Source organism: Temnothorax americanus, unplaced genomic scaffold (assembly GCF_048541705.1).
Source record: "Temnothorax americanus isolate GAGA-0224 unplaced genomic scaffold, ASM4854170v1 Scaffold15, whole genome shotgun sequence".
In the NCBI taxonomy this organism is placed as follows: domain Eukaryota; kingdom Metazoa; phylum Arthropoda; class Insecta; order Hymenoptera; family Formicidae; genus Temnothorax; species Temnothorax americanus.
Window position 1 is genome coordinate 714,714 of NW_027509286.1, and position 22,762 is coordinate 737,475.

The window sequence follows — 22,762 nt, forward strand, 5'->3', positions numbered from 1 at the left end:
TAAAAAAATGTTACTATAGTCAGAGAGGAATGTACGCGGAAAACTGTTGGCAGCAGTTTCAAAACACATTTTGAAGTTGAAAGCGGAGCAAAGTGGAGCGTGCAGCCGCGAAAGCGAGGGAAATAATATAGTAGTTCTCTCGAAATTCAGAGTAATAATAATTGTTTAACATTAGCGTGATATAGATTTTTTAACATGAGCAACTTTAACTCTCCTATGAAATGCATATCTTCTAACGCGAGGTAAAAATTATTTACAAGTTATTACGAGATGAGGTTAGAACGCACTGCTCAAAGAATGTTATTTTCTAAAACCAAGTGTTACTTGCAGAGTTTTAACGCCTAAGCCGCAAGTGCAGCAGTTACTGGATCTAAGGCAAACGCAGAACAAAGCTCGCAACAGTATCATATGGTTTTTTATCAACAGTGTGCTGCTTAGCATCGTAGTCTTTGATATGTGAGAGTTCTTTTTTCTTAAATCGCATCTGAAGCGATAGCGATTATTACAAGCTCGGCTTTGTTTTGCAGATTCTACGGTGGATGCACGTACAAACCGGTTTATTGGGTCGAGTGGTGCCTAGCATCGATACTTGCTTTGAATGCTCTGTACCACATTATACAATATACCTGGGCCACTTTGAGCCTGAAGCCAATTACGCTTAGCCCTAAACAAAGGCCGCTTTTAGGAGTCACAGAAGATGATCCCCTATTCAAGGACGAGATGCCGCAGAAGCAGACGACTCCGGAGCCAAGTCCCTCGGCGAATTTGTCTTGCATAAACCTTAGCAGACGTTCAACAACTCTTGGATCTTCGGTTCTGAGTGATATCAGTACGTAAAATACTTCCTTCTATTGTATTATGCCTTAAATTTTATTATGCAAAACGTAGTTTTTTATATTTGGCTTTTTCTTTTTTTTAAGAGGATTATTCGCCATCAGTCCCATTTCTTAAGTACAGTAATTTCGTACCTTCTAAAACGACCACGAGCTCTAACGGATCGCTAAGTAGATCCACGAATATTTCTTTAAATAGCAGCCTGACAAACGAGGATCTCATTCAGGACGAATGCGAACTTGAGAGTTATCTCAAAGAGGTTGAACAGCAAAGGAAGTGCGCATTATCCACGACTGTCGATCAACCTTCTAATCTCTTGAGTTCCTTTTGGTCTCATCCTGCTACCCGAAGTCCCGGTGAGGTATCACCGTTGTTAAGAAGATGCGCTTATCAGCTTGCGCCTACAATAGGTAAATCTGAAATTTATTTTATGTCTCGTACTTCTCTATGAAAATTCTTAAAAATCATTTACATCGTTATTTAGATAAAACAAAAGCGACCAGCCCCGCTGAAGAAGGAAGTTCTCCTAGAGGTACATTTGGTGCACTAGATATATGGAGAAAGTACAGAGTTGATTCCAACAAAGTCAATGAATGGACTGCCAATCTCCGGATGGTAAGAATTACGATAGAAAACAAAAAAATAATGTGTGCTATGAACAATTGTCTGGTTTAATATTTCAAATATGTAAATAATATTTTAGTGGATCAGCAAGACAGTCGTCGAACGCGTGGCTTTGGAAATAGATAATATATGTGCAACATTAGTACGTCACGGCTTGAGCGACTCACAACCGGGCCACGTAGGACTGGATAGACTCAGGAAACTCGCGCAAGCGCAATTTCTAGTCTGTGTGATTCCCACTCTGCCCACTTTGGTTCCCTTTTTGGAACTGTGTAACAATCAAGAGTACCTCGTGAAGAGAATAAAAACGCTCGCAAAGGGAGGATCCATGAGCGAATTTAAATGGAACGGTGGTGGGTCTCATAACGGTAAAGAATGGGACTCTAGCTTGCCAACGGATTCCGCTGTAAGCAGCATAGAAAATTTATAAATTCTCTATATCGAAGAGATTGTAGCTCCTCCGAAAATTTTTACTAATCTTTTCTGGCACACTCTCTCTACGTCTCTCTATGCAGATAATAATGCATCTAATTTCGACCTATATGGACACACAATTGGAAGCGCCCTTGGATCAACCAGACGCCAGGCCGTTTACATCGAGATATATGGCGAGATCTGGCATGGAATTGCCGCGGAACAAGGGCCCGGTAATAGTCTGTCAATCTATAAATCCACCGCACTACAGTCTAGCGCTATCCGGTGATTCTCTTCCGAGCGATTACGAGGAAGTACAACGGGTAATTAAAATCTCATGTAGATAGATATACTTATATCGCTTACGTTTATCGCTTTATAATGGCGATTATATTTTTAGGGACGCAATAATTTGTTCCATACGCTCTTACTCTTTTTATACATAGTCAAGACGCGAGATCACGGCATGTTAGGGCGAGTTAATGCAGGATCTTCCGGAATCAATATTCTGTGGGTGATAGACGGCTGAAACAAAATGACTTTTATATGCTGCCCAATGAAAATGAAAGGAAAAAAAAGAGAAGGATTGTGATTATCATACAGATTCAGATTTACGCCCATAAGACTGCTGCGCTTAATATTTTGTGTGTAATATTTTATATTGTTTGTTTTATAGTATTGATTTAACAAACGCGACTAAATAAAACAAGTGTTTATGCTAAAAAGATTGGTTACACTGAATACTTGAATACCATGATTTCTTTATTCTTTCATTGCAGTTATATTTGATATCATAAGATAACAGAAATTATGACTTTCGACTGTTATAAGTTTCCCGTTTGTCATTCTTCATTTAACAAAAATCAACCTGTGTATTTCTCTTGCCAAAATCGAGTCAAGACTGATAGTTTCGTCGAACATCGATAATAGCTCAATTTAAAAATGTATACATACATATTTTTATAAAATATAGTTCTATAAATGCGCATAATGCAATTGAAAATATTTCATTAATCGTTATTATCACACACACACTTTGCGTGAAGATATCGAATAATTAATTCAAACCTTCTCACACGTCTGATAAGACAAAAGGAAAAAAAATTATATGTGTGAACTTCCATTTCTCTTTCTCATTGCTATGATCAACTTATCATTGAAACATATTCGATACGATGAGGTAAATCGTACTTAAACGAAGTTCTATAATTTATTACATTTTTCTTTGGATTAGGATGCATATTGTAAAATTACAAAGGATTCTTTCAGTTCGAACCAATATATACAATAAAAGTATATCAATACAGTAAATTTAATAACTCCGATAACCATAAACCACGATGTAAGATTAGAACAAATACTTTATTTATTACAACAAAAACTAATAAGAATTATGTCTCACACATATGTAATAACAACGTTTATATGATATATGTAGTTTATACATGTGGTTTAGTTTCGTATTAATTTTACATATGTTATGCAGACATGAATTAATATTATGTGTAAGAGCACATTGCATGTGAAACTTATCTATTATAAAATTTATAATTTTTTTCATTTTGCTATGTTTCAATGAAAAAAATTAGTAAACTTATTGCAATATGGAATTTAATAATAATTTTTGTAATCGTAACTGTTCTCTCTCTCCGTAACTATTTTTGTAAAAAACTGTTTAGTTTTAAATACAAGAAATATAAGAGTTCAAATTTTATGCGAATTAATTCCAATAGACGATATTACACACAACATCGCTTTAGGATACTCCTACAAAAATCAATGATAACGTAATATAATATATATTTGCATAATATTAATTAAACAAACATATAAAAGAGTTAACAAATTCAGTTTTATAGAGAATTAAATGATGCCCGATTATGTCTTCACTTAGGATTAGTGTAATTTCTAAATATAATTATTATGTAATTATATCAATAATTATATATATTATAATTACATCGTCACTTTATTATCATTTTGTATTATAATTGCGTATATAATTACATATAATTATACAATACATGTTACAAAAAACCTTTATTATAAACATAATTAAAATGGCGAAATTGTCAGATTTATAACTTTCAAGTTGTTTGGAAATCAATTTTTTTAAAATGAAAATGGAAGTATTCAGTTAAAGAAAACGAAGAAAGATCTCTGGAAGAATAAACTAAGCGAAAGTAAATCTAATATTGTTTAATACATCCTAAGCTTTAAGTATTTAAAAACTATTCTCTATTATCCATATTATGTCTCTGAAAGAAAATCAATCTATATTACAACACACATTCGTGATAGACATTTGCCTCTTCCTGTCCTTTTCATAATTCGTCACGTTTTCAAAATGTTTACACTATTCATTCTCGGTAATATACGGGAATGAATGGTGTATTATGCCAACGTCATATATTTAAAATTTCTAGATAAATTATACATATATCACTTATTAATGCCTTCACCGTTGCAAAAATAAACTTCAATATAACGTTTCGTACATAATCAAAATGATACTCCCTCTGTTAAATCCATACATTTATCGTACACCTAATGGAGCACACACACACATCGCACCCTTTCTTATCCAATCTAAGGAAAAATCCCTCGATAACGTGAACCATCTCGTCGCGAAGTCATCATTTCCGGATTTCCCGTGCGTATCGGAAGTGTGGGAATGAAAACGATGGTCACAGGGTGTCAGGAGAACAAAATTCACTCTGATTCGCATTCATATCGTTAACATGCGCTTTTATCCTCGTGAACGGCATGTCCCTTCTGTCCTATATTATAATCGAGCACGAGAAAAACAGCTCGATTAAGAGGTGGTGTATATCTTTGTACCCTCGGGTAGTATCACCTCCTCGCCTACGTCGGTGAGAGTGACGGTAAGCGGCAGGATTAGAGGCATCAGTATCTCCTGATGCTGCATAACTTGTTGCGCCGTGGTTACCGTGGTAGGCTCAGCCGGTCTCGCTATAGCGATCGTTTTGATGTTTTGTGCCTTGACCACTTGCGCCTGGCCGATGGTTTGATGCAACCTGACTGAATGCGGTTGCTGCTGCACCTGTATCTGCACTTGCTGCGGCTGCTGCTGTTGCTGCTGCTGCTGCTGCTGCTGCTGCTGTGGATGCTGTTGCTGATGCTGTGTCGTCTGCTGGATCATCTGCTGCGCCCGGTTCTGATTCTGCAAAAGATTCTGCTTACACCGCTTGCTGTGCGCATAGCGGCTGCCATTATTGTTGAACTTCCTGTCGCAAGTTGGACACTCGTAAGGCCGCTGACCCGTATGAATAAACATGTGCTCCTTCAGCGATTTCAATCGTCGGAAGTTCTTCGGACAGCACTTGCAGTGATACTTGGCCTCGCCAGTGTGCGACGTCAGATGATTCGCCAAGGTGTCGGCGCGCGCGAACGCTCGCGAACAGTACTGGCAGATGTACGGACGTTCCTGCGTGTGCGTGCGCATATGCATCTTCAAGTAGGCGTTGGTGGTGAACGGCCTGGAGCATACCTCGCACACGTACGGCTTGATACCGTTGTGGGCGCGCAGATGCGCTATCAGCGTCGTCGATTGCGTGAAGCTCTTGCTGCAGATCTCGCAGAGGAATCTCTTGGAGCTGTCGGTCTCCTTGGTCTTCTTGAACGTGCGATCGTGCTTAGGCAGGTGATTATTGAGCTGCTCCTCCTTGATGAAGCGCTTGGTGCATCGGGTGCATTTGTACGGCTTGATCATGTTGTGCTTGGCCACGTGGATCTTCAGATGTTCCCGCCGGTAGAACTTCTTCGGGCATATGTCGCACAGGTACTTCTTGCCCTCGTGCACCTGAATGTGCCGCAGTAGACCTTTTCTGGAGGTGTACTGTTTGTTGCATTCGGTACACTCGAGCCCCACGATATCGGTCCTCCTCTTCCGACCGATCTTCTCGCCCGGTTTCTTCTCTTCGGATTTCGGCTCGATGTCCATCAGATCCTCCTCCGTTAAGATACCTTCAGTGACGTGCTTGGCTCTGTGCTCGCGCAGGATCTCGTTGTTCTCGAAGCTGTCGCCACAGATATTGCACTTCCTCACCTGGTCGGGATTCTTCTCGGAACACTTGTCGTAGTGCGCCTTCAGCTTGTCCTTGCGGTAGAACTTGACGTTGCAGATGTCACACTCGAAGTTCGGCTCCTCGTGCAGCAGCTGGTGGCGCAGCAGCGACTTCTTCGTGCTGTATCGTTTTTTGCACGTGGTGCATTCGTGACTGTCCATCGGCCAGTCGAGGCCGCTCTCGAAGTCGGAGTCGTTATCGTCATCATCGTTATCGCCTATGCTGCTCGTCGTCTCCTTCTTCTGCGCCTCCTTCTTCTCCAAAGCGGCTTTCTTCAGCTTCTCCGCCGCCTTCTCCGCTGCCTTTTCCGCTTTCTCTTCCTTCACATGCTGCTCCATGTGCTTTGTCAACGCTTGCTTCGAGCTGTACCTCTTGCTACAGGTCGCGCACTCAAACTCTTTCTTATAACTGTACTTCTTTGGTGTAGCGTCGCGCTTACGACGATAATGGCCGTCCAACTTGGCGTCGTAATCGGTATTGTCGTCGTTATCGTCGTCGTAATCCTCGAGACCGTCCTCCGTCTTGATCTTGTCGATGATCTTCTGCGCCGCTCTCGCCGCCACGCGCTTTATACGCTTATTCGGATCGTATTCCTGCCCGTGTACGAATGTCTTGTGATTCGTGGCAACCAGGTGATTTCTCAGCGTGAGCTCGTTGCCGAAGGTCTTATTGCACTGAGTACACTTGTAGGTCTTCACTCGTGCGTGCTGCTCGGCATGCCTGCGCAGGAGATCCTTCCGTGTAAATTGTTGACAGCATATCTTGCATTCGTAAGAGCGGGTGCTGGAGTGCGTCGTCTCAATGTGTCTGGACAGCGCTTTCTTGCGCGAGAACGTCATCGAGCACGTCGGGCACTTCAGTTCCTTCGTGTTTTCGGTGGGTTCGCCGTTGTGCTCCTCAATCTCGATGTTCTTGTTGTCCTCATCGTTGTTCTCGCTCTTCATCTGCTTCACGTCCTCTTCCAAATCTTGTTCGGTGAGCACTCCTTCGACCACGTGCTTGGTTCGGTGATTTCTCAGTTGTTCCAGAGTGTCGTACTCCTCGTTACACACGTTGCACTCGAAGCTGACATGCGTGATCGAATGCTTCTGCAAGCCTCGCTTTGTGTCAAATTTTTCTGAACATTTGTCGCAAGCAAACTCCTCAACGTGACTGCGCTTTCTTCTCTTATCCTGATCGCTGTCGCTCGTGTCATCGTCGGCTGCATTTCCTCTCTTTCGCTTCTTGCACTCGTCATCCGATCTGTTGCCGCTATCGAAGTCTAGACTGTGCTCATCCTCATGGAACGATATCTCGAGTGGCATTGGATCCTCCTTCGCTTCCTCCCGCTCCCGCTCGTGTTGCTTAATGTGTTTGGTAAACGAGATTATGTACAGATACTCTTTACCACAATAAGGGCACTTGTTGGCTTTCTTTCCGGATGGCGGCGTCTTCGCGGAAGCGCTGGCCAGCACCTTCTGCGGTTTCTCCGGTGTTTTCTTCAGAGATAGTGTTTTTCTCACTTCTTCGTGGGAATGCATATGTTCTTTCAGGACGCTCTTCGAAAGGAATTGCTTATCGCACAAGTAACACATGAAAAAGATCTTCTCCGTCTTGTCCGACTGCGCTTTTTTCAATCGAGAACTGAGATTCAGATTTTCGAAATAATTGTCCTCGTCGGAATTCCGCTCGGTAAATATCCGACGAGCCAATCTACGTTTACTTCTCCTGGTCTCATTCTGGGATGATTCCTGTTCCACTGGCTCATCAGTATTAGCTGTGAGCGTTTCCTCCTTGAATAATACCTCTGTGTCATTTTGATTTTGCTCAGCTTGATTCTCCTGTTCAGCTTGAGCTTCTTGATCTAATTCAGCCTGAATCTCTTGATTTATTTCAGCCTGAATCTCTTGGTCTATTTCAGCCTGAATCTCTTGGTTTATTTCAACCTGAATCTCTTGGTTTTGCTCAGCTTGAATTTCGTGAATTTGCTCAGTTTCAATCTCTTGATCTTCCTCAGCTTGAATCTCTTGATTTTGTTCAGCCTGAATCTCTTGGTTTTGTTCAGACGATGTTTCTTGGCATTCAAGTGTGTCTTGCTCAAGTTCTGGTACATTTTCCTGCATTTCTTCCTGCAAGGAGAGTTGTTCAGCAGGCAAACTACATTGCTGCATAATGTAATCATGTTCCTCTGTTGGAATTGCATCTGTGCAACTTCGAATGATATTCTCGTCGCTGGAAGCTTCTTCGGCCCTAGATTCATCGATACCATCTGATATATCATTGTCTTCCGCGTCGGCCAATTCTTGCTGCAATTCTTCCACAATGCTTTCTCGCGAGTTATCTTGTTCTGAATCTAAACAGTAAAGTCAGTATTAACAAGATATTTGGAAAAGCTGTATAAAAGTATAAAAGCAACTTTAGCAATATTTAATTCAAATATTGGAACATCGTTGTTTCGTCAAACGGATCTTACTCACCTTGTTGAACTTCCTCTGTCTCTGACAATTTCTCAGCTTCCAAAATCATTAACTGATTTTTCAGAAAGTTCTTGTCAGCTGCTGACTCCACTGACAATACCGTAGTGGTAGATTCATAATCAGCACTGACACTTATCTCTTCTATATTGTCATTCCTCTCGGCATCCAAGTGTATTTCGACTTCATTAAGAAACAACTCCTCCTTTATTATACCACCGACGAGCTTTCCTCGAAGAACGTTGTCGGCTTGCTCCACTTGTAACTTAAACTCGTACGCCGACTCCAACTTGGCGGCGCACATGCAGCACACCTGTGCCGGTAGACCGTCGCCTGGTAACATCTGATCGAAGAATACGGTTCAGTACATCTTAGAAGAAAAACATTGACGCTGATTATGCTTAAAAGGAATAAAGCTATTCCGATGTCGCAATTACCACCCTGGCTGCCACGCACATCACCAGTGATACACGCAGAATTTTTACTTGTGTGTCACGTGCATTACTCCTTTTAATATGTATTATTCTGCGCGGTCTCTGAGGTAGCATTATAACGGTTTTACGGTGGCAGAGCGAAGGTGTGTGTGCTAAAGGCAAGACGCGCGAGGACGCGTCGTGCAGATTCAACAAGCCAAGGAACTTGATCTAACGCGGGGATGGGGGAGGGAAGGTGGGAGAATCGCGAGAAGCTCGAGCATCGGAACCAGAAGAAGGAGAGCGACGGTGAAGGCGAGGGGCTCGGGATACAGCGTCGGCGCCTAACCTCCAAATTGCGCATCTAACCTTAACGTTGGCGAAGCTCATCGCCTTCGCCGACAGGGACGCGACCTCGCTCTCCAGGAAGAGGTCGCGCATCATCAGGTTGCCGAGCAGGCAGACGCGGCATATGTTCATGCCGGACGCGATCGCGTCCTCGTCCTGCGCCGGACCCGACGTATTTATCTCCACGGCGTCCATGTTTCGTTCGGCGGACTGACTTGGACCGACCTCACCGACCTGATGGGAACGAATCGGGCTGCCCGGCCTCGCTCCTCCTCGCTGGTCCCGCGCACCGTCTTCCTTCACCCACCACTAACTAGGAGATGCGGAAAAATATATGTTTCTCTTTTATTACATCGTTTTCGTTTTGACATAACGAGAGGTCGACACGTTCAGACATATGAAGGCTGTTCTCGGTAGCTGCACTATCGTCATACTTTTTGCACCTAAAATGGGAATATAATCGGAGTATCGGAGTATAGTCGGCGAGAGAAAGAGGAAGGGTGTGTGAAGAGAGTACAGCTGCAAAGACCAACCATATGCGCTCTCGTGCCACGAAACGGCACGGATCGAAGTCGCCGAGAAATTCGCGAGCCGTGAAAATCGTGTGATTTCTTGGAGAATTGCTATCTTTGCGATTTCAATTATCTCTGGCCGATTATAATCCTAGTAACTTCTGGTGATTTTCGCAGGCTATCTTCACTCCTCGGCGCGGCGATTCTGCAAATCTAGTAATTTCCATTTACTTCCGGGAGATTTCATTACAACTTCCGGCGATCACGTTTCCCTCTCCGCAGTTTTGAAAGGAAATGCAGAAAAGAGAAGAATTTCTTTTGAATTTGTTTCAACCTCTTTTATATCGCAATAAATATTTTGATATTTCACATTTACAATATTGAAATTTAAATTTTATTAATGTAATTATTATGTAACGATACGTGTAATCGACATTGTAATTCGCTTATAATTACACATTGATGTAACCGTCACCTTAAATGCTATTAAAAATTGCGTTAATACTTAATGTTCAACGTTGAAAAAAAAATATAGTCTCCTTTTATACCTCATGTTGCTCCGACTTTTGTATTTTATTTGAAGATCGAACGCTATTGAGCTTTTGACACGATTCCATGATCAGAGACGCGTCACCGCCACCAGATATGGTACATTTTCCTATCTTCTCCGTTATTTCGGGCTCAATTAAACAGCTTTCCGTTTCTGGCCTACCAGTTTGGCATAGTTTTTCCACGACGTTGAAAGCCAATTTCTTATTTACGTTCTGTGAAGATACGTTTTCTACTTCTGACAATTGGCACGACGAGAACGTTGCATTTTCCGACGTGGACGACGAAGTTATCTTCGCTAAGGCAGCTGAAACGGCTTCCAATGTAATCACAGTTCTTGTCTAGACGGCCTTTTCAAGTATATTACCTGTCAAATCCATGCTTTCTTCAGCTATATCGAAGTCGACGTGAATACTGAAGCTATCTCTGCTAAAAAGATGTTGTCGAATGCTAGACAGATTCCTAGGGGATATCTCGTTTTTAACGGCTGGCTCCGCTATATTTTTGTTCTTATGCGGCGTATTGTACATAATGGAATGCTCGCTGCGCAATGTACGGCCGTTCCTTATGTAAGGTATCAAATATGACAAATCCGACGGTTTTTGCACTATACTGTTTGCCGGTTGAATGGACACCTGCGGTTTGTGCGTTTTTACTAAAACACAGAGAAGACTTGATATTAATTCGAAGGCATATAATCAACTTGTATGGAGAATAAAAGTTTTCACAAACCTGTATAAGGTGTTCTAATGTAAACCGGACTATTTTTATCGCGCGGCAAACCGTAAATTGTAGATGGAAAATTCATGGCATTCGATACGCTACCTGTAACATACGCACAATTTAATTATTCCTTAACGTTACTTGCCCTTTCTTGCATTTTAATAAACGGTATTCCGTACCATGACTGGAATCTCCTTGGCCTCTCGCAGATTTTTCATGCGTCGTATTGTTTATAATTATAGACAGGGCGGGCTGCAATCTTTGAACGACATTTAATATTAATTCACACCGTTTTATCACCCGCAACTGTTGAGGCTCCGTTGCGTTTTCCACCAGAAGAGTTTTTGCAGCTTTGTTGGCTTCATATATAGCTATAATAAAAATAAAAAAAAAAAGACATGCCAAATATCCACTAACAAAATATATGTTTCAATCGTAAGTAATACGGCATCGCAATTACCCGCTTTTAATTCTCTTGTCATCATTATCGTTTGACAATCGATGTTTTCAGGACCAATGTCGTCTACGATCGCTGTAACTTGACTAGATAAAGCTGAAGCACGCTGAACGATACTTTGCACTTGAAGCTGCGTTACTGGCTCTCTGTTATCCAGACAATCCGAGATTGTTCTTATACGTTCTTGAAGATCGTCCATAACTACCTGGATAAAAAATACATTTAAGTACTCGTAAAATCCTTATAATTTTTTGTAATCCGTTATACTTACTTGACAGAAGGCAGCCGAGTTTATAATGAGATTTACGGCATTCTGAAATTTATTCATCTCTATTTGCCATTGCGTAGTCAACAACTTGACACTGGAACGCATTTCTTTGTTATCTGGATGCAGATAGAAGGAAGTTATAGCAGAAATTAATTCAGTTTCTAAGGATTCGAATCCTGCGAGACAATTACGAATCTTGTTATTGCCTGAAATAATCAAATCTATATTAGATATATTTTATTATTTGAAAAAAGTTGTTAGCAGCATTTTTATGAAAAAAAATAATTATGACGAAGAGCAACTAACGGTTCTTGTCTTTGCAACAAGCGATCGCAAATATTCCAATTTGCACAGTTTGATCAAAGAGTTGATCAAAGTCTTCTACGAGATCGTTTAAATCACTCTTCGATCTTCTTTTCGCGCTCAACGAATTTCCGCACGTCATAACGAGTTTCTTCAAAGCCGCGTAAGGATTGGTGAACACCTCCATCGCGAGCGTTAATACCGCTATGTTAACTTTACGTTCCAAACGATGAAGCGCGTCAGTCAAGGTATGCGTAAATAAATTGTTTAACGCCGGATCTGGGATTTCCGACAGTAATTGCTGTTTTAGTTTCTCGTATTCCAACACTGTGGACTGGCACGAACCAGTTATGGCTTTAAAATTATACGGCTGACACACTTGAGTAATTGCCATAGCATGAGAGAAAACATCTTCCAGTCTCAACCACAGTTCCGCGCATTCGGATAGTTGCTCCTCGCGCGTTTTGCCCGGTATTTCTAATATAATGTCTAATGCCAAATCCATTCTGCAAGTGTACCATTAAAATTACTTGCGCGAATACAATTATAAAACATAAAAAAAAATATGTTTATTTTCTCACCTGTAGACGAAATGATTCTCCCCCTCGCAAGTTTCCTTTTCCGACGATGGGTTGGGACCGTTCAACAAGTTTAAAATCATTTCGCAGCACGTGCACGTTCTCTCGCAAACGTACTTCTTGCAAGCCTGCGCATATTCATACAAATGTAGATACAGAAGCAGCTTAAAAAAATTGTGCAAAAAAATTAAATATGTAATTATTACGTAAATCGGCGCGTTCAACCGATGCTGCTCCTGAGCCAGTTGTACTAGCATCTCGAATGACGTGCATAATTGAGAGGTATATAAAGCCAGTTTCTGTGACAGGAAAGCAGACGCTAAACTTTTTCTGTAATTCTGCAGTGGTTCGAGTATCTCCAATATTGAAGTGCCCAGTTCCTGTGAAAGCACAAAGGGGATTAATATTCGTGTTAAAAGATTAATAATTGTCTCGAGTTCATTTCGTTACCTTAATATTTTGAAGATCCTCAATCTCGTTCGCCGTGCTCATTTCTCTAACGTAATCCAGACAGTCCTGAAGTCTCTGCTTCAACGGCAAGCACTCTAATTCTTCTAATGTTCGTAAAGCTAACGCAAGATTATCGAGCAGTAATTCCATCTTGTGTTTGACTGCATTGCTATCAGTATTGTCATATTTAATATCTTTAATCTAAAAAAAGAGCAAGAATTGAAAAATAATTGAAATTTATTTAATAGAAATAAAAGCAGCATCGAGTATCGTATCGAGAATCTTCTGCCACTTACAAGCTCGTCGACATTTTTCGATAGAGAAATATATTTCAAATTTGTTGCTGCATCAGCAAACTTTACATTTGCCTCCTCATAGTCGCAATTATCATCGCCTGTTAAATTGTTGAATCTCTGAGTTAAAGAATGCAGTTGCTCGTGGAGTACCGACTTTGCGGTCAAAATCTCTGACGGATTGACGGGAGCGCTAGTCAGCAACAGATGCAACTTGTCTACCTGAAAAAAGAAAGTTTGACTTTTTTGTTCTCAAGCAATAAGTTAACTGCGGTCTCTACAATTTTTTATATTTCGCAACGCGGAGTCTCCGTCAAGTGGTTTCATTGAACGCATCGACTACTGTGAAATGAATCGAAGATAGCGAGCTTGTTTACTTGCTGCCGCAGAAGCTCCAGCAATTTCCTCGTTTGCTCCGTTTTCGCCTCCATCGTTGGATTTTTCTCTCGATCCCCACGGCGCTTTGAAACTTCAAAATTCATGCGTCTCGCAACGACGGAATACGGAATGTAAATAAGGTGAATTCAGTAACTAACCAGGCACATGGCAACCAACAACCAACCATGCGTCCTTGCGTACATGCGTCCTTGTGATTGCGTTGCACCACGCTTTTCGCACCTAAAATGAGATTGGCGTTCAATTGGACGTTACTTAGGGAAAAAAGATGGGAAAAAGGAACCGAAAGGTTCAACGAGAAACAATGCGGATTGGCTTCGATAACCTAACCTGATTTTTTCCTAACCTTACTTAATAACCCGAGAGACGCGCGAAAGCGTCGCGGTTGAATGCAGACGCGAGTCGCTCTGACAGTCATCTAGCTTCTTTTTTTTTTTTTTGACGCACGGTTAATTGAAAGTAAATCTCCACAGGTCCACAGGTCCCCAGGCTCGGAATTCGGAATTCGCTCCTTTCCACGATGTTCTCCAGAGACAGAAAGGGCGAGATGGAGATCGACGTGATGTTGGACGAGCCGCTGACCAGCGACTCGTGCACGAAGGTTGTGATGGAGCTCATAAAGTACATTCTGTATCAGAAGCAGCAGATACCGTTCACGTACGAGGCGCTAGCTCAATTCCAGACGAGCGTGAAGACGACAGACAGGAACGCGGTATCCTTCAGAGCCCTGTCTAGCACGTTGCAAACCGTCTCGGATCACCTGTCCTCGCAGTTCTTCCTCAAGGGTTGCGATATAAAGGAGGTTGCCATAATACTCGGCGCTACGATACTATCGCCGAAGCTCTACATTGGGATAGATCTTCCCTCGTACGTTCTCAACAGCAAGCAGCACAAAGAGTATCAGCATTCCTCCAGGAAACCGCTTTTGAAGCTCATGAGGTCAACAAGAAAGACGAACTTCACGGAGCACGCTTGTGAATATGTGTTAGAGGATCGTGAGATACACGTGCCATTTTCTATTTGCAGGTCTATGTTGGAGTGCGACGAGTTCCAGGAGGTCATGAACGTTCCTCTAAACACGACAAACATGTTTGTCATGCTGAGGAAAAACGACAGTAACTCGGTGTCCGATTTCTTCCTGCCCAAGCCGCAATACGTGCCGCCTGTGCAGACGGCAAGTTGCTTCAGGATTAAACTGTGCCAGAGTGACCAAGCGGATATACGGTGCAACTGTAGGACGCTGGTCAAAGTGTATCGCGATTCGCGCAAGACTTATTTGGAGAACGAAGACGACGTGCAATATACTCGGTACAATAGTGCCACTCAGTCCTCTTATCGATGGTATCAGTCAAAGCAGATCATAAAGGGATTTAAATTCTCTTCATGACCTTAACTTCGCGATACAGCGCAGTTATAGCAGAATTGAACATTTTCATAGGATGAACAATTTTCTCTAGGATGTTAAATAGATTAAATGCTGTGTAATCGTATTATAGTTAAGCGTAACGAGACCGTATTGAGCATTGATGTGTTTAACAGCATTAATGTGTTTGTACCGCTGACATTGCATTGATGTCGCAACATGACTCGACAAGCGTCCTGAGGTCACATATGATAGAAATTTCCATTCATTATCAGAAAGAGCAAACCAGTATTTTTATTCGTATCAATATACAACAAACGTGATAAGTCTTATACGCCAGTAATCGGAATTATGTAATCAAGGTTGCAGTACAAAATTGTGTAATAATGAATTTTATCGATTAACCGAGATATTTACAGTAAAATAGACAAGATAAGACGTTGTTGCTGATTTATTATAAGAAAAATTTTGTAATTGCTAGAAATATTTTATATTACGTACATAATTATAACGTTAAATTTTTATCTTATCGATTTGCAGTTAATTACTCCGCCACTAAATCTATGTTATAAGATTGTTAGACAACTCGATTGTGCGTGAATCTAAAGTTTTAATCGCGTACAGATAATTCCTCCTATAGAACCACTTTTGGAGTAGGGGGCAGTACATATATTAATACTTGCCGTAAGACGCGATATTGCATTTCGTGACTCTGAGAGAAAGCGAGAGTATCGTCATTTTACGTGAGAGAAGTTTAAATTTTGCGATTGAAAATGGATTCCCTGAAATTTTTAACGTCAGAACAGAAACAATTCTGGAAGGAAAATGGTTACATCAAATTGTCGAATGTGTACTCCGTGAAGGAAATGAATGAAATATCGGACGCCTATGATGAGCTATTCGAAAGGAAACGTCGTGAAAATCTACCTTTGGAGGCAAGATGGGCCGGAGAAGCTATGAAAAAAGAGGCTGGAAATATCGACTATTCTGTAAGCAAAAAACATTTATTATAGCCATTCTACTTTCCGTAAAATTTATTATCTATTATAGAAGATTTGTTATTTGTAGATTACATAGAATATATATCATATATTACGTTAGACGTATTCTCGTTTATGTATCAGGTAAGATCTATCCACGCTCTGCAAATGCACAGCGGCGTTTTCACTCGGGCTATTATGCACCCAAATTTGTTGGACGCTCTCGAGGATGTCATGGACACCAAGGACATATTGCTGCATCACACTAAGGCGCATATGAAGCCGCCGGAGAAGGGAGCGCCTTACCTGATGCATCAAGACTATCATTATTTTCCCCACAAGAAGCACACCATGCTGGCCGTGTTTCTACATTTGGACGACACAACGCCGGAAAATGGCGGCTTGGCGGTATATCCCGGCAGTCATAAACTGGGACCATTGGAGGATCACGGTGACCGAACGGTGACCGATAAGATGGGTGAGCAGTTTCATTACGCCGATCCCGAAAAATACCCTTTGTCCAAAGCCGTTCCCGTGCACGCCAAAAAGGGTGAAGTCATCATCTTCTCCTACCTGCTGCTGCACGGTTCGTACCTGAACTTGTCCACCAGAAGTCGACGCATGTTTCTCATACAAGTGAGAGCCGCCGACGACGAGCCGATCGAGGACGTGCACACATCCGCTTGTCAAGGCATGGTGCTTCGCGGTAAAAATATTTACAGAGACGCATCGTATGAAAACAGATACCTCCATTAATCTAACACGGCGAGTCTAACATAAGCGAATATTCACTCTTTTTAAAATCTGGTTGAACGAAGAATGATTTGTATCGACTCTATTTTTAAATCTGATTGATTGAACGAAGAAATGTTTTCGACTAAATTTTATCACGTATATTATCGTACGCTCAATTATTTTTTCTATTCACAATTTTTTCCTATTGCCATCTTTTTCCCTCGAACTTCTTTAATCTTGCGGTATCTTAAGAGGATTTTTCAGAAATTTTCGACCTGTGAAACGCGCAAGGAGTATTGCGAATCCAGTGACATAATCCTGAAACAGCATCTCGATAAATATATCTCATAAATTATTTATCTGTAACCCAAAACATATTGCATACATCACATTCGTCAAAATGAATTTAAAGAGACATAATCGCATAATCATTACGAGATAACGCATTCAAGAGATTAATTAACATAATTAATCGCCGCACGTTTTATACACCAAAGTGGAAGTATTTGTCAAATATTTCATATTTCCTTTTTCCATTTTACGTATTGCTTGTGACATCACAACTGCGCGAGGGAAAGATTAAAGAGCAGCGTGGGAAGGATGATTCTCTCGATGAAAAAGTACACGTAAATATTGATCTCTGTCAGTTTTCTTCCAACGATATTTTCAACATGTAAATATAAGCTTTATCCCCTCAATATTATTATTACTTGTATTCTGGTGTTATTCAAGCCGTCTTTCCAGCACATAGAAAACAATCATATGATTCTGAACTCGCAAGAGGAAAAGTACACGGAAATAAAATCTGCCCCGTAATCGTAAACAGCGACCACAATATTTTTAATCGGGGTCGCTCGATCGAATGGCAACATCTCGTGAAAATGTTCTCGTCACTCAAAAAAGACAAATAACCATCGGAAACGTCCTACTGCACGGGCGACCATCTCTCTACATATGGAAATTGCGAAAGAATTGCGTAATATATTAGAGATACATTTATAATACATAGACTAGAATAGCTGTATCCGGACAGGACGTTTAGAATGTAAACAGAATTTGCCAGATCTATAAAAACGACATTTCCGCGCGGCGTCTCGCTCGACCAGCGCGAAATGCTCCCCTCCAGGAGGTCCGTTTCACTCGAGTGACGCGAACCATCGGCATTTGGGAGGAAAGGAGAAAGAAATTAAAAAAAGCGAAGAGGAAGAGAGAAGGCGCGTCGAGAGAGAATCGCGTTCGCGCCGATACGAATTTCGCGCGCGTTCCCGTTCGCGCCGCGAGGCACGGGGGAGTCTCGGGACGAGCGGAACGAGCGGAATGTTCCGCGATTTGACATAAACGAGACGAAACGCGAACGTCGCAAACATTTCGGCAAGGAGGGCGGGAGGGAAAGCAGCGGGAGAGAGAGAGAGAAAGATGGGGGGAAAAAGAGTTCGCGCGGGTTTGATTTTTATCGAGGGGGACGGGGGGGGCGTTGCAATTTCACGAGGGGAACGAGAACTACCGGACGCGGATTCGAGCTCGTCGCGAATGTCGCGATCATCCACGAGGATCTCGCGCGGGTCGAGATCGCGTCCGCGAAAATCGCGCGCGAGAGAGAGAGATCGCGCGCAAAGTGGCGAGGGGGGCGGGAAGGGGGTGAAGCAGGGGAACGCGCGGAACGCGAACCGCCACCGCCACCAGTGTTGTCGACGAGAAGGGTCGACACCGTCGACTCGAGGAGGCGATCGGAGTAGTGCTACTACGCTCTTTTACCCCTCCCCTCCCCCAACTCCCCCCCCAGCGGACGGCAGGCACGGGGGCCGAGAGGAAACGTCGCGCGAGCGAGCGAGCGAGCGAAAACGGACGGACGGACTCGGTAACGGCTGGTGCGCTCTGCGGACTACGCGTGTGCTGCGTGCTCGTGTGGGCGAACGACCCGGGGGGCTCCGTGCCGGCGACAACGCGGACGCGCCACTCGGACCATCAAGCTCGCTCGGGGTGTAGCGAAAACACATGTGTCGCGGCCGTGCGGTGTTCCCCACCGCCGCGGATTGCCGCCCGTCGCCGTACCGTCCCGCAGGCTGCGCGAGGCCGTCCCGGGCTGCACGCGGACCGCGGGAGCACGGGGCGCCCGTCCCCGCGGACCTACCCGAGGACGATGCGCCGCGCGCCGACGGCGGCGGTCTAGCCACCAGCAGCAGCAGCAGCAGCAGCAGCAGCAGCAGCAGAAGCAGAAGCGGAAGGCGGTAGTGCGTGCGTGGGTGGGTTGGGTGTCTACGGGCACTGGCGGAGCGGCGGCCGCCTGCCGCCGCCAACGCGCTCGTCGCACACCGGATTTCACCGCGGGGTCACCTCGCCCGGAGTGAGGAACCCGGCGCCGCAGCCGCAGCCGCACGCCACACGCGCGTACACGCGGCACACGTTGTATTTCCCCTCCGGAGCGAGAAGAGGAAAGGAGAGGATAAAAAAAAAAAAAAGGAGAATGAAACATGTCGCCCCTCCGCCGTCCGCGGGATTCGACGCCGCTGCCCGCGCGCTGGTGACTCCGCTGGTGCGATGACACCGCGACCGAGCCAGCGACGGATCGCACCGGAGAACGGTCACGCGTTCCTGCCCGCCAGCGAGTAAAATCCTCGGCCGTAAGTACGGTTCCGCGGCCGCGGACCGAACCGAACCTGCGTGTACACCGTCCGTCAGCCATCATGATATACTCGCCCGCGAGTCGTGACTTCTGGTGTGCTCCACTATAATCTCCGACGTCCCGTCCGAGTGGCATGAGTTTTGACCGACCGTCCGCGCCGACACGCGTGCCTCAGACTTTTGTTAATTGCAGGTTCCCGTTACGTCGGATGTTCAGCGGTGAGAGATTTCCGGAGGAGTGCGAGGATGCATCGTCGCGCCGCCCGCGCCGAGGCCGAACGCCGCGACGTCTCGCGCGCACGGGTCTGATTCTCCGAGAGAAAGTCCAACAAGCTGCTACCTTGTTGTGTCACGCGCCCGGAGAGGTCCAAGTATGAGTGGCCCAGCGGAGGAAAATGGATACCGGTAAAGTGTCAGCATGCGCGAAAAGTCAGCGGAATGTCACGCTCGCACAGGTCACGTGAGGGGCACGACAGAGATGTGCTCGCGTGATCCACCTACGCTGCACCCGACCCTCGCCAAGGCAAATGGTAAAAATTCGAGTCCCCAGCCAGCTCGTCACGCGGAGGCGCAACGTATCGACGGCAACCCGCCGCCAACTCCCGGCGGTCGCTTGAAATTCTTCAAAGATGGAAAGTTCATCCTGGAACTGTCTCACCGCAGGGACGGGGAAAAGACTACGTGGTTTCCCGTGCCGAAGAAAACCTTCTGGCCGCCCGCCAGCACCATCCCGAATCGGCAGGAGAGCTCCACTTCCCTCAGTGGTGGGTCCGAGGAAGCATTCATGCGTATTATACAGAGTTTTTTTTTATATTTTGTGATTTCCAAGAATAGATTTGTAAATATTGTCCCTCGGGTCTTTCGCACAAGCCAGATAACGCGTAACGTCGCATTCTGTCCTCAGTTTCCGATGACAATTCGTCGGTCCAATCCAGTCCTTGGCAGAGAGATCACTGCTGGAAGCAGACCCATCCCCGACGTAGGATAACCACGGAATTCAATTTTTATTACCGTCGAAATCCGAAGACTCGCTCGTGCGCGCATCTTCGCTTGACAGCGAGGAAACGCAGGCGCCCGTTAGATTCCACGACCGCGACCTCGGTTCCGGAATCGACGACGGCCTATCCAACGAGAGGGTCGCGGAAATTGAACGGCACGTCGTCGTCGGGCAGGTTAATTCAGATCGTCGATAAACTGGCGCGCCTGCTGGATCCCAATGTCGTGTCGCCTCGCAAACGCATCCTGCGAGAGCTGGAGAGAGTCTCGTTGGAGGATCAGGCGTCCAAGAGGCGGGCCACTCCGCAGCCGCCGGTTTGCACGACGAGTGCGCCACCGACCCCTTCCTCGAAGCAAGTGTCGTCGTACAGTATAACGAGTATCCTGGGGGAGGACAAGCCGAGTCCCGAGCCGGGTTTCTTGAGGACACTGTTGAAGCCGGACGACCGGCAGCCTGTGAAATACTCGTCGACCAACGCCTATCCGAGGGTACGAATCGATCCCTATATCGGATCCGGCAATACATCCGTTCGTCATCCGCTCTACGGGATACCGATGTTGCCACCTGGACCATATAGGGCGGCGCCTCTGTGGATGGCGCCTCATTATCCGTCTCCCGTCCACTATTCGCCTCCTATGCAATTGTACGCACCGCCGCATTCTCATCCATCGTCCCCACATTACAAAGACTATAGGGAACAAACTCTCACACCTCCTTCAGGTACATGTTCGGTTTACTTATCATAAATAAGTATCGGGATGAATGGGATATGTTCGAAAATGTGTTCATGTCTCTATTTTTCGTTTGCAGATATGCCTCTGAATCTGTCGAAGCATTCGGGTTGAATCTCAGGATCCCAATAGAGTTGGTGCCTTACGAGTGGACAAAATACTGCGCAAACACTGCCCGTGCAACGACAATGCGATATATATTAGTATTTTTTTATTCATAAAACAATAGTATCTTAGTAAGTAGAGGAAGAGAGAGAGAGAGAGAGAGAGAGAGAGAGAGAGAGAGAGAGAGAGAGAGAGAGAGAGAGAGAGAGAGAGAGAGAGAGAGAGTGAGAGCGACAAATATGATGAAGCCAGATGGTTGGATTTTGGGAGAGCTATACTTGTACATACGAACGCATAAATTTGTCAATGGCGGCATAGGTATTTTATATTAATATTACACGCAAGATTAAAAAAAAAAAAGAAGGAAAAATCGCGAGTGGTAACATACAAAAAACGTTATATAAAAAATGCAGCTGTACGTGTGTATATGTTACACATATTTTTATCGTACGCGACCTGCGAGTAAAGCCGCGTAGAAAGGAAAAAAAAAGAAAGAGGTAAAAGAATCGGTGTGCGGTTTCTTTAATTATTTAAAACGATTGTAAACGATCCATATGTAGTCAACGCGGGAATGTATTGGCAATTGATCGAGTCATTCGTACGTTTTTTTCACTCTTTCGACATTGCTACTCTTATTTTATATATCGCGACGACGACGGGGGAGCGCGCGCGTAAACCTGTGCAGGAGTGCAGGTCTCGTCCCGTGCGTCTCATTTATGCATTTTCCCGTTATTCTTACGTAACGTTACTGTCATTATTATCATTAATGGAAAAAAAAGGTACATTATCTTAAAGGAGTCGATAAGAAAGACATAGGATTATGTACAGAACAGATTATTTTGCCTCTATATCTCTAGCGTATTAATTATTCTTAAAGATAGAAATGCATAATAAATTTAGGCTCTAATAGAATATATCCACAATGGTATACAGTTATTTATACGATATTATGTATAACGCAAAAAATATACGAGAGAACACAAAATTACTTTGGTAACGACCGTGGGGTGTGCCTTACAGAGAGAACTAACGAAATTCCATGAAATTAAATTATGAACGTTCTTGCGGATGTGTATTATTATAAAAAGGAGGCACTATATATTGTGTATATAATAAATATATCTTTGTGTTACGTGTATTTTCATCAAATCGACATTTTATTCGTTGCTCTATTTATTGTCAGTCAGGCGCATCGAGAAACATTTTCACGTGAAAGCAAGGCAAGCTCGCACAGGTTCTACAAATTAAGTGAGTAATTTTAATTGTTCGGCGCGTGTACGCGATTCCCTTTAGCGGTTCCGCCAAAAAGTATGGAGGAGTACATATGTCACTGCGCATCGGCAATTGTATAGAAAAAGACTAATTTCGTAAATATAAATATTTCATATACTACGTACAAATATTATTTCATTTACCACGAGCTTTCCCCCAATCTAGGAATCTACAATTTTCTCTTCTAATTATTATGCTATTCGGTACTTCAATAGAAATTGCTTCTTCAATTATATCTGTTATTTATATTGTTA

At 43.7% G+C, this 22,762-nt stretch overlaps 6 protein-coding genes across 9 annotated transcripts; 4 read left to right on the forward strand and 2 right to left on the reverse strand.

The window, feature by feature from the left end:
• Positions 1 to 21: 21 nt before the first annotated feature.
• LOC143895148 (transmembrane protein 209) lies at positions 22 to 3,614 on the forward strand. 2 transcript variants are annotated; one of them, XM_077402021.1, is made up of 8 exons: positions 22 to 242; positions 331 to 456; positions 528 to 829; positions 921 to 1,244; positions 1,319 to 1,449; positions 1,538 to 1,864; positions 1,974 to 2,195; positions 2,273 to 3,614. In XM_077402021.1, exons 1-8 carry the CDS (start codon positions 196 to 198, stop codon positions 2,399 to 2,401), a joined length of 1,608 nt encoding a protein of 535 aa, XP_077258147.1. In that variant the 5' UTR covers positions 22 to 195; the 3' UTR covers positions 2,402 to 3,614. The 2 variants fall into 2 exon arrangements, with proteins under 2 accessions (XP_077258147.1, XP_077258148.1); XM_077402022.1 differs by having other exon boundaries at positions 2,319 to 2,394.
• Positions 2,614 to 9,760, reverse strand: LOC143895144 (uncharacterized). Of its 2 annotated transcripts, XM_077402015.1 has the most exons (4): positions 9,708 to 9,722; positions 9,196 to 9,617; positions 8,417 to 8,756; positions 2,614 to 8,292 (listed from the first exon to the last, which is right to left on the reverse strand). In XM_077402015.1, the coding sequence occupies exons 2-4, from the start codon at positions 9,367 to 9,369 to the stop codon at positions 4,688 to 4,690; spliced, it is 4,119 nt and encodes a 1,372-aa protein (XP_077258141.1). In that variant the 5' UTR covers positions 9,370 to 9,617; positions 9,708 to 9,722; the 3' UTR covers positions 2,614 to 4,687. The 2 variants fall into 2 exon arrangements, with proteins under 2 accessions (XP_077258141.1, XP_077258139.1); XM_077402013.1 differs by having other exon boundaries at positions 9,196 to 9,760.
• Positions 9,761 to 9,999: 239 nt separating this feature from the next.
• On the reverse strand, positions 10,000 to 14,190 carry Spt (Spitting Image). Its single transcript, XM_077402018.1, has 14 exons — positions 14,050 to 14,190; positions 13,685 to 13,925; positions 13,311 to 13,529; positions 13,015 to 13,215; positions 12,771 to 12,944; positions 12,568 to 12,692; positions 11,990 to 12,492; positions 11,687 to 11,889; positions 11,419 to 11,620; positions 11,138 to 11,329; positions 10,968 to 11,060; positions 10,603 to 10,890; positions 10,235 to 10,542; positions 10,000 to 10,169 (listed from the first exon to the last, which is right to left on the reverse strand). The coding sequence occupies exons 2-14, from the start codon at positions 13,787 to 13,789 to the stop codon at positions 10,158 to 10,160; spliced, it is 2,625 nt and encodes an 874-aa protein (XP_077258144.1). The 5' UTR covers positions 13,790 to 13,925; positions 14,050 to 14,190; the 3' UTR covers positions 10,000 to 10,157.
• A 33-nt stretch (positions 14,191 to 14,223) lies between these two features.
• LOC143895150 (MAD2L1-binding protein) lies at positions 14,224 to 15,595 on the forward strand. Its single transcript, XM_077402026.1, has 2 exons — positions 14,224 to 14,642; positions 14,730 to 15,595. Exons 1-2 carry the CDS (start codon positions 14,224 to 14,226, stop codon positions 15,088 to 15,090), a joined length of 780 nt encoding a protein of 259 aa, XP_077258152.1. The 3' UTR covers positions 15,091 to 15,595.
• A 97-nt stretch (positions 15,596 to 15,692) lies between these two features.
• Positions 15,693 to 16,940, forward strand: LOC143895151 (putative alpha-ketoglutarate-dependent hypophosphite dioxygenase). Its single transcript, XM_077402027.1, has 2 exons — positions 15,693 to 16,055; positions 16,191 to 16,940. Exons 1-2 carry the CDS (start codon positions 15,840 to 15,842, stop codon positions 16,800 to 16,802), a joined length of 828 nt encoding a protein of 275 aa, XP_077258153.1. The 5' UTR covers positions 15,693 to 15,839; the 3' UTR covers positions 16,803 to 16,940.
• Positions 16,941 to 18,283: 1,343 nt separating this feature from the next.
• H (transcriptional corepressor hairless) lies at positions 18,284 to 22,374 on the forward strand. Of its 2 annotated transcripts, XM_077402025.1 has the most exons (4): positions 18,284 to 19,402; positions 19,597 to 20,167; positions 20,308 to 21,120; positions 21,211 to 22,374. In XM_077402025.1, the coding sequence occupies exons 2-4, from the start codon at positions 19,822 to 19,824 to the stop codon at positions 21,243 to 21,245; spliced, it is 1,194 nt and encodes a 397-aa protein (XP_077258151.1). In that variant the 5' UTR covers positions 18,284 to 19,402; positions 19,597 to 19,821; the 3' UTR covers positions 21,246 to 22,374. The 2 variants fall into 2 exon arrangements, with proteins under 2 accessions (XP_077258151.1, XP_077258150.1); XM_077402024.1 differs by having other exon boundaries at positions 18,284 to 20,167.
• Positions 22,375 to 22,762: the final 388 nt, after the last annotated feature.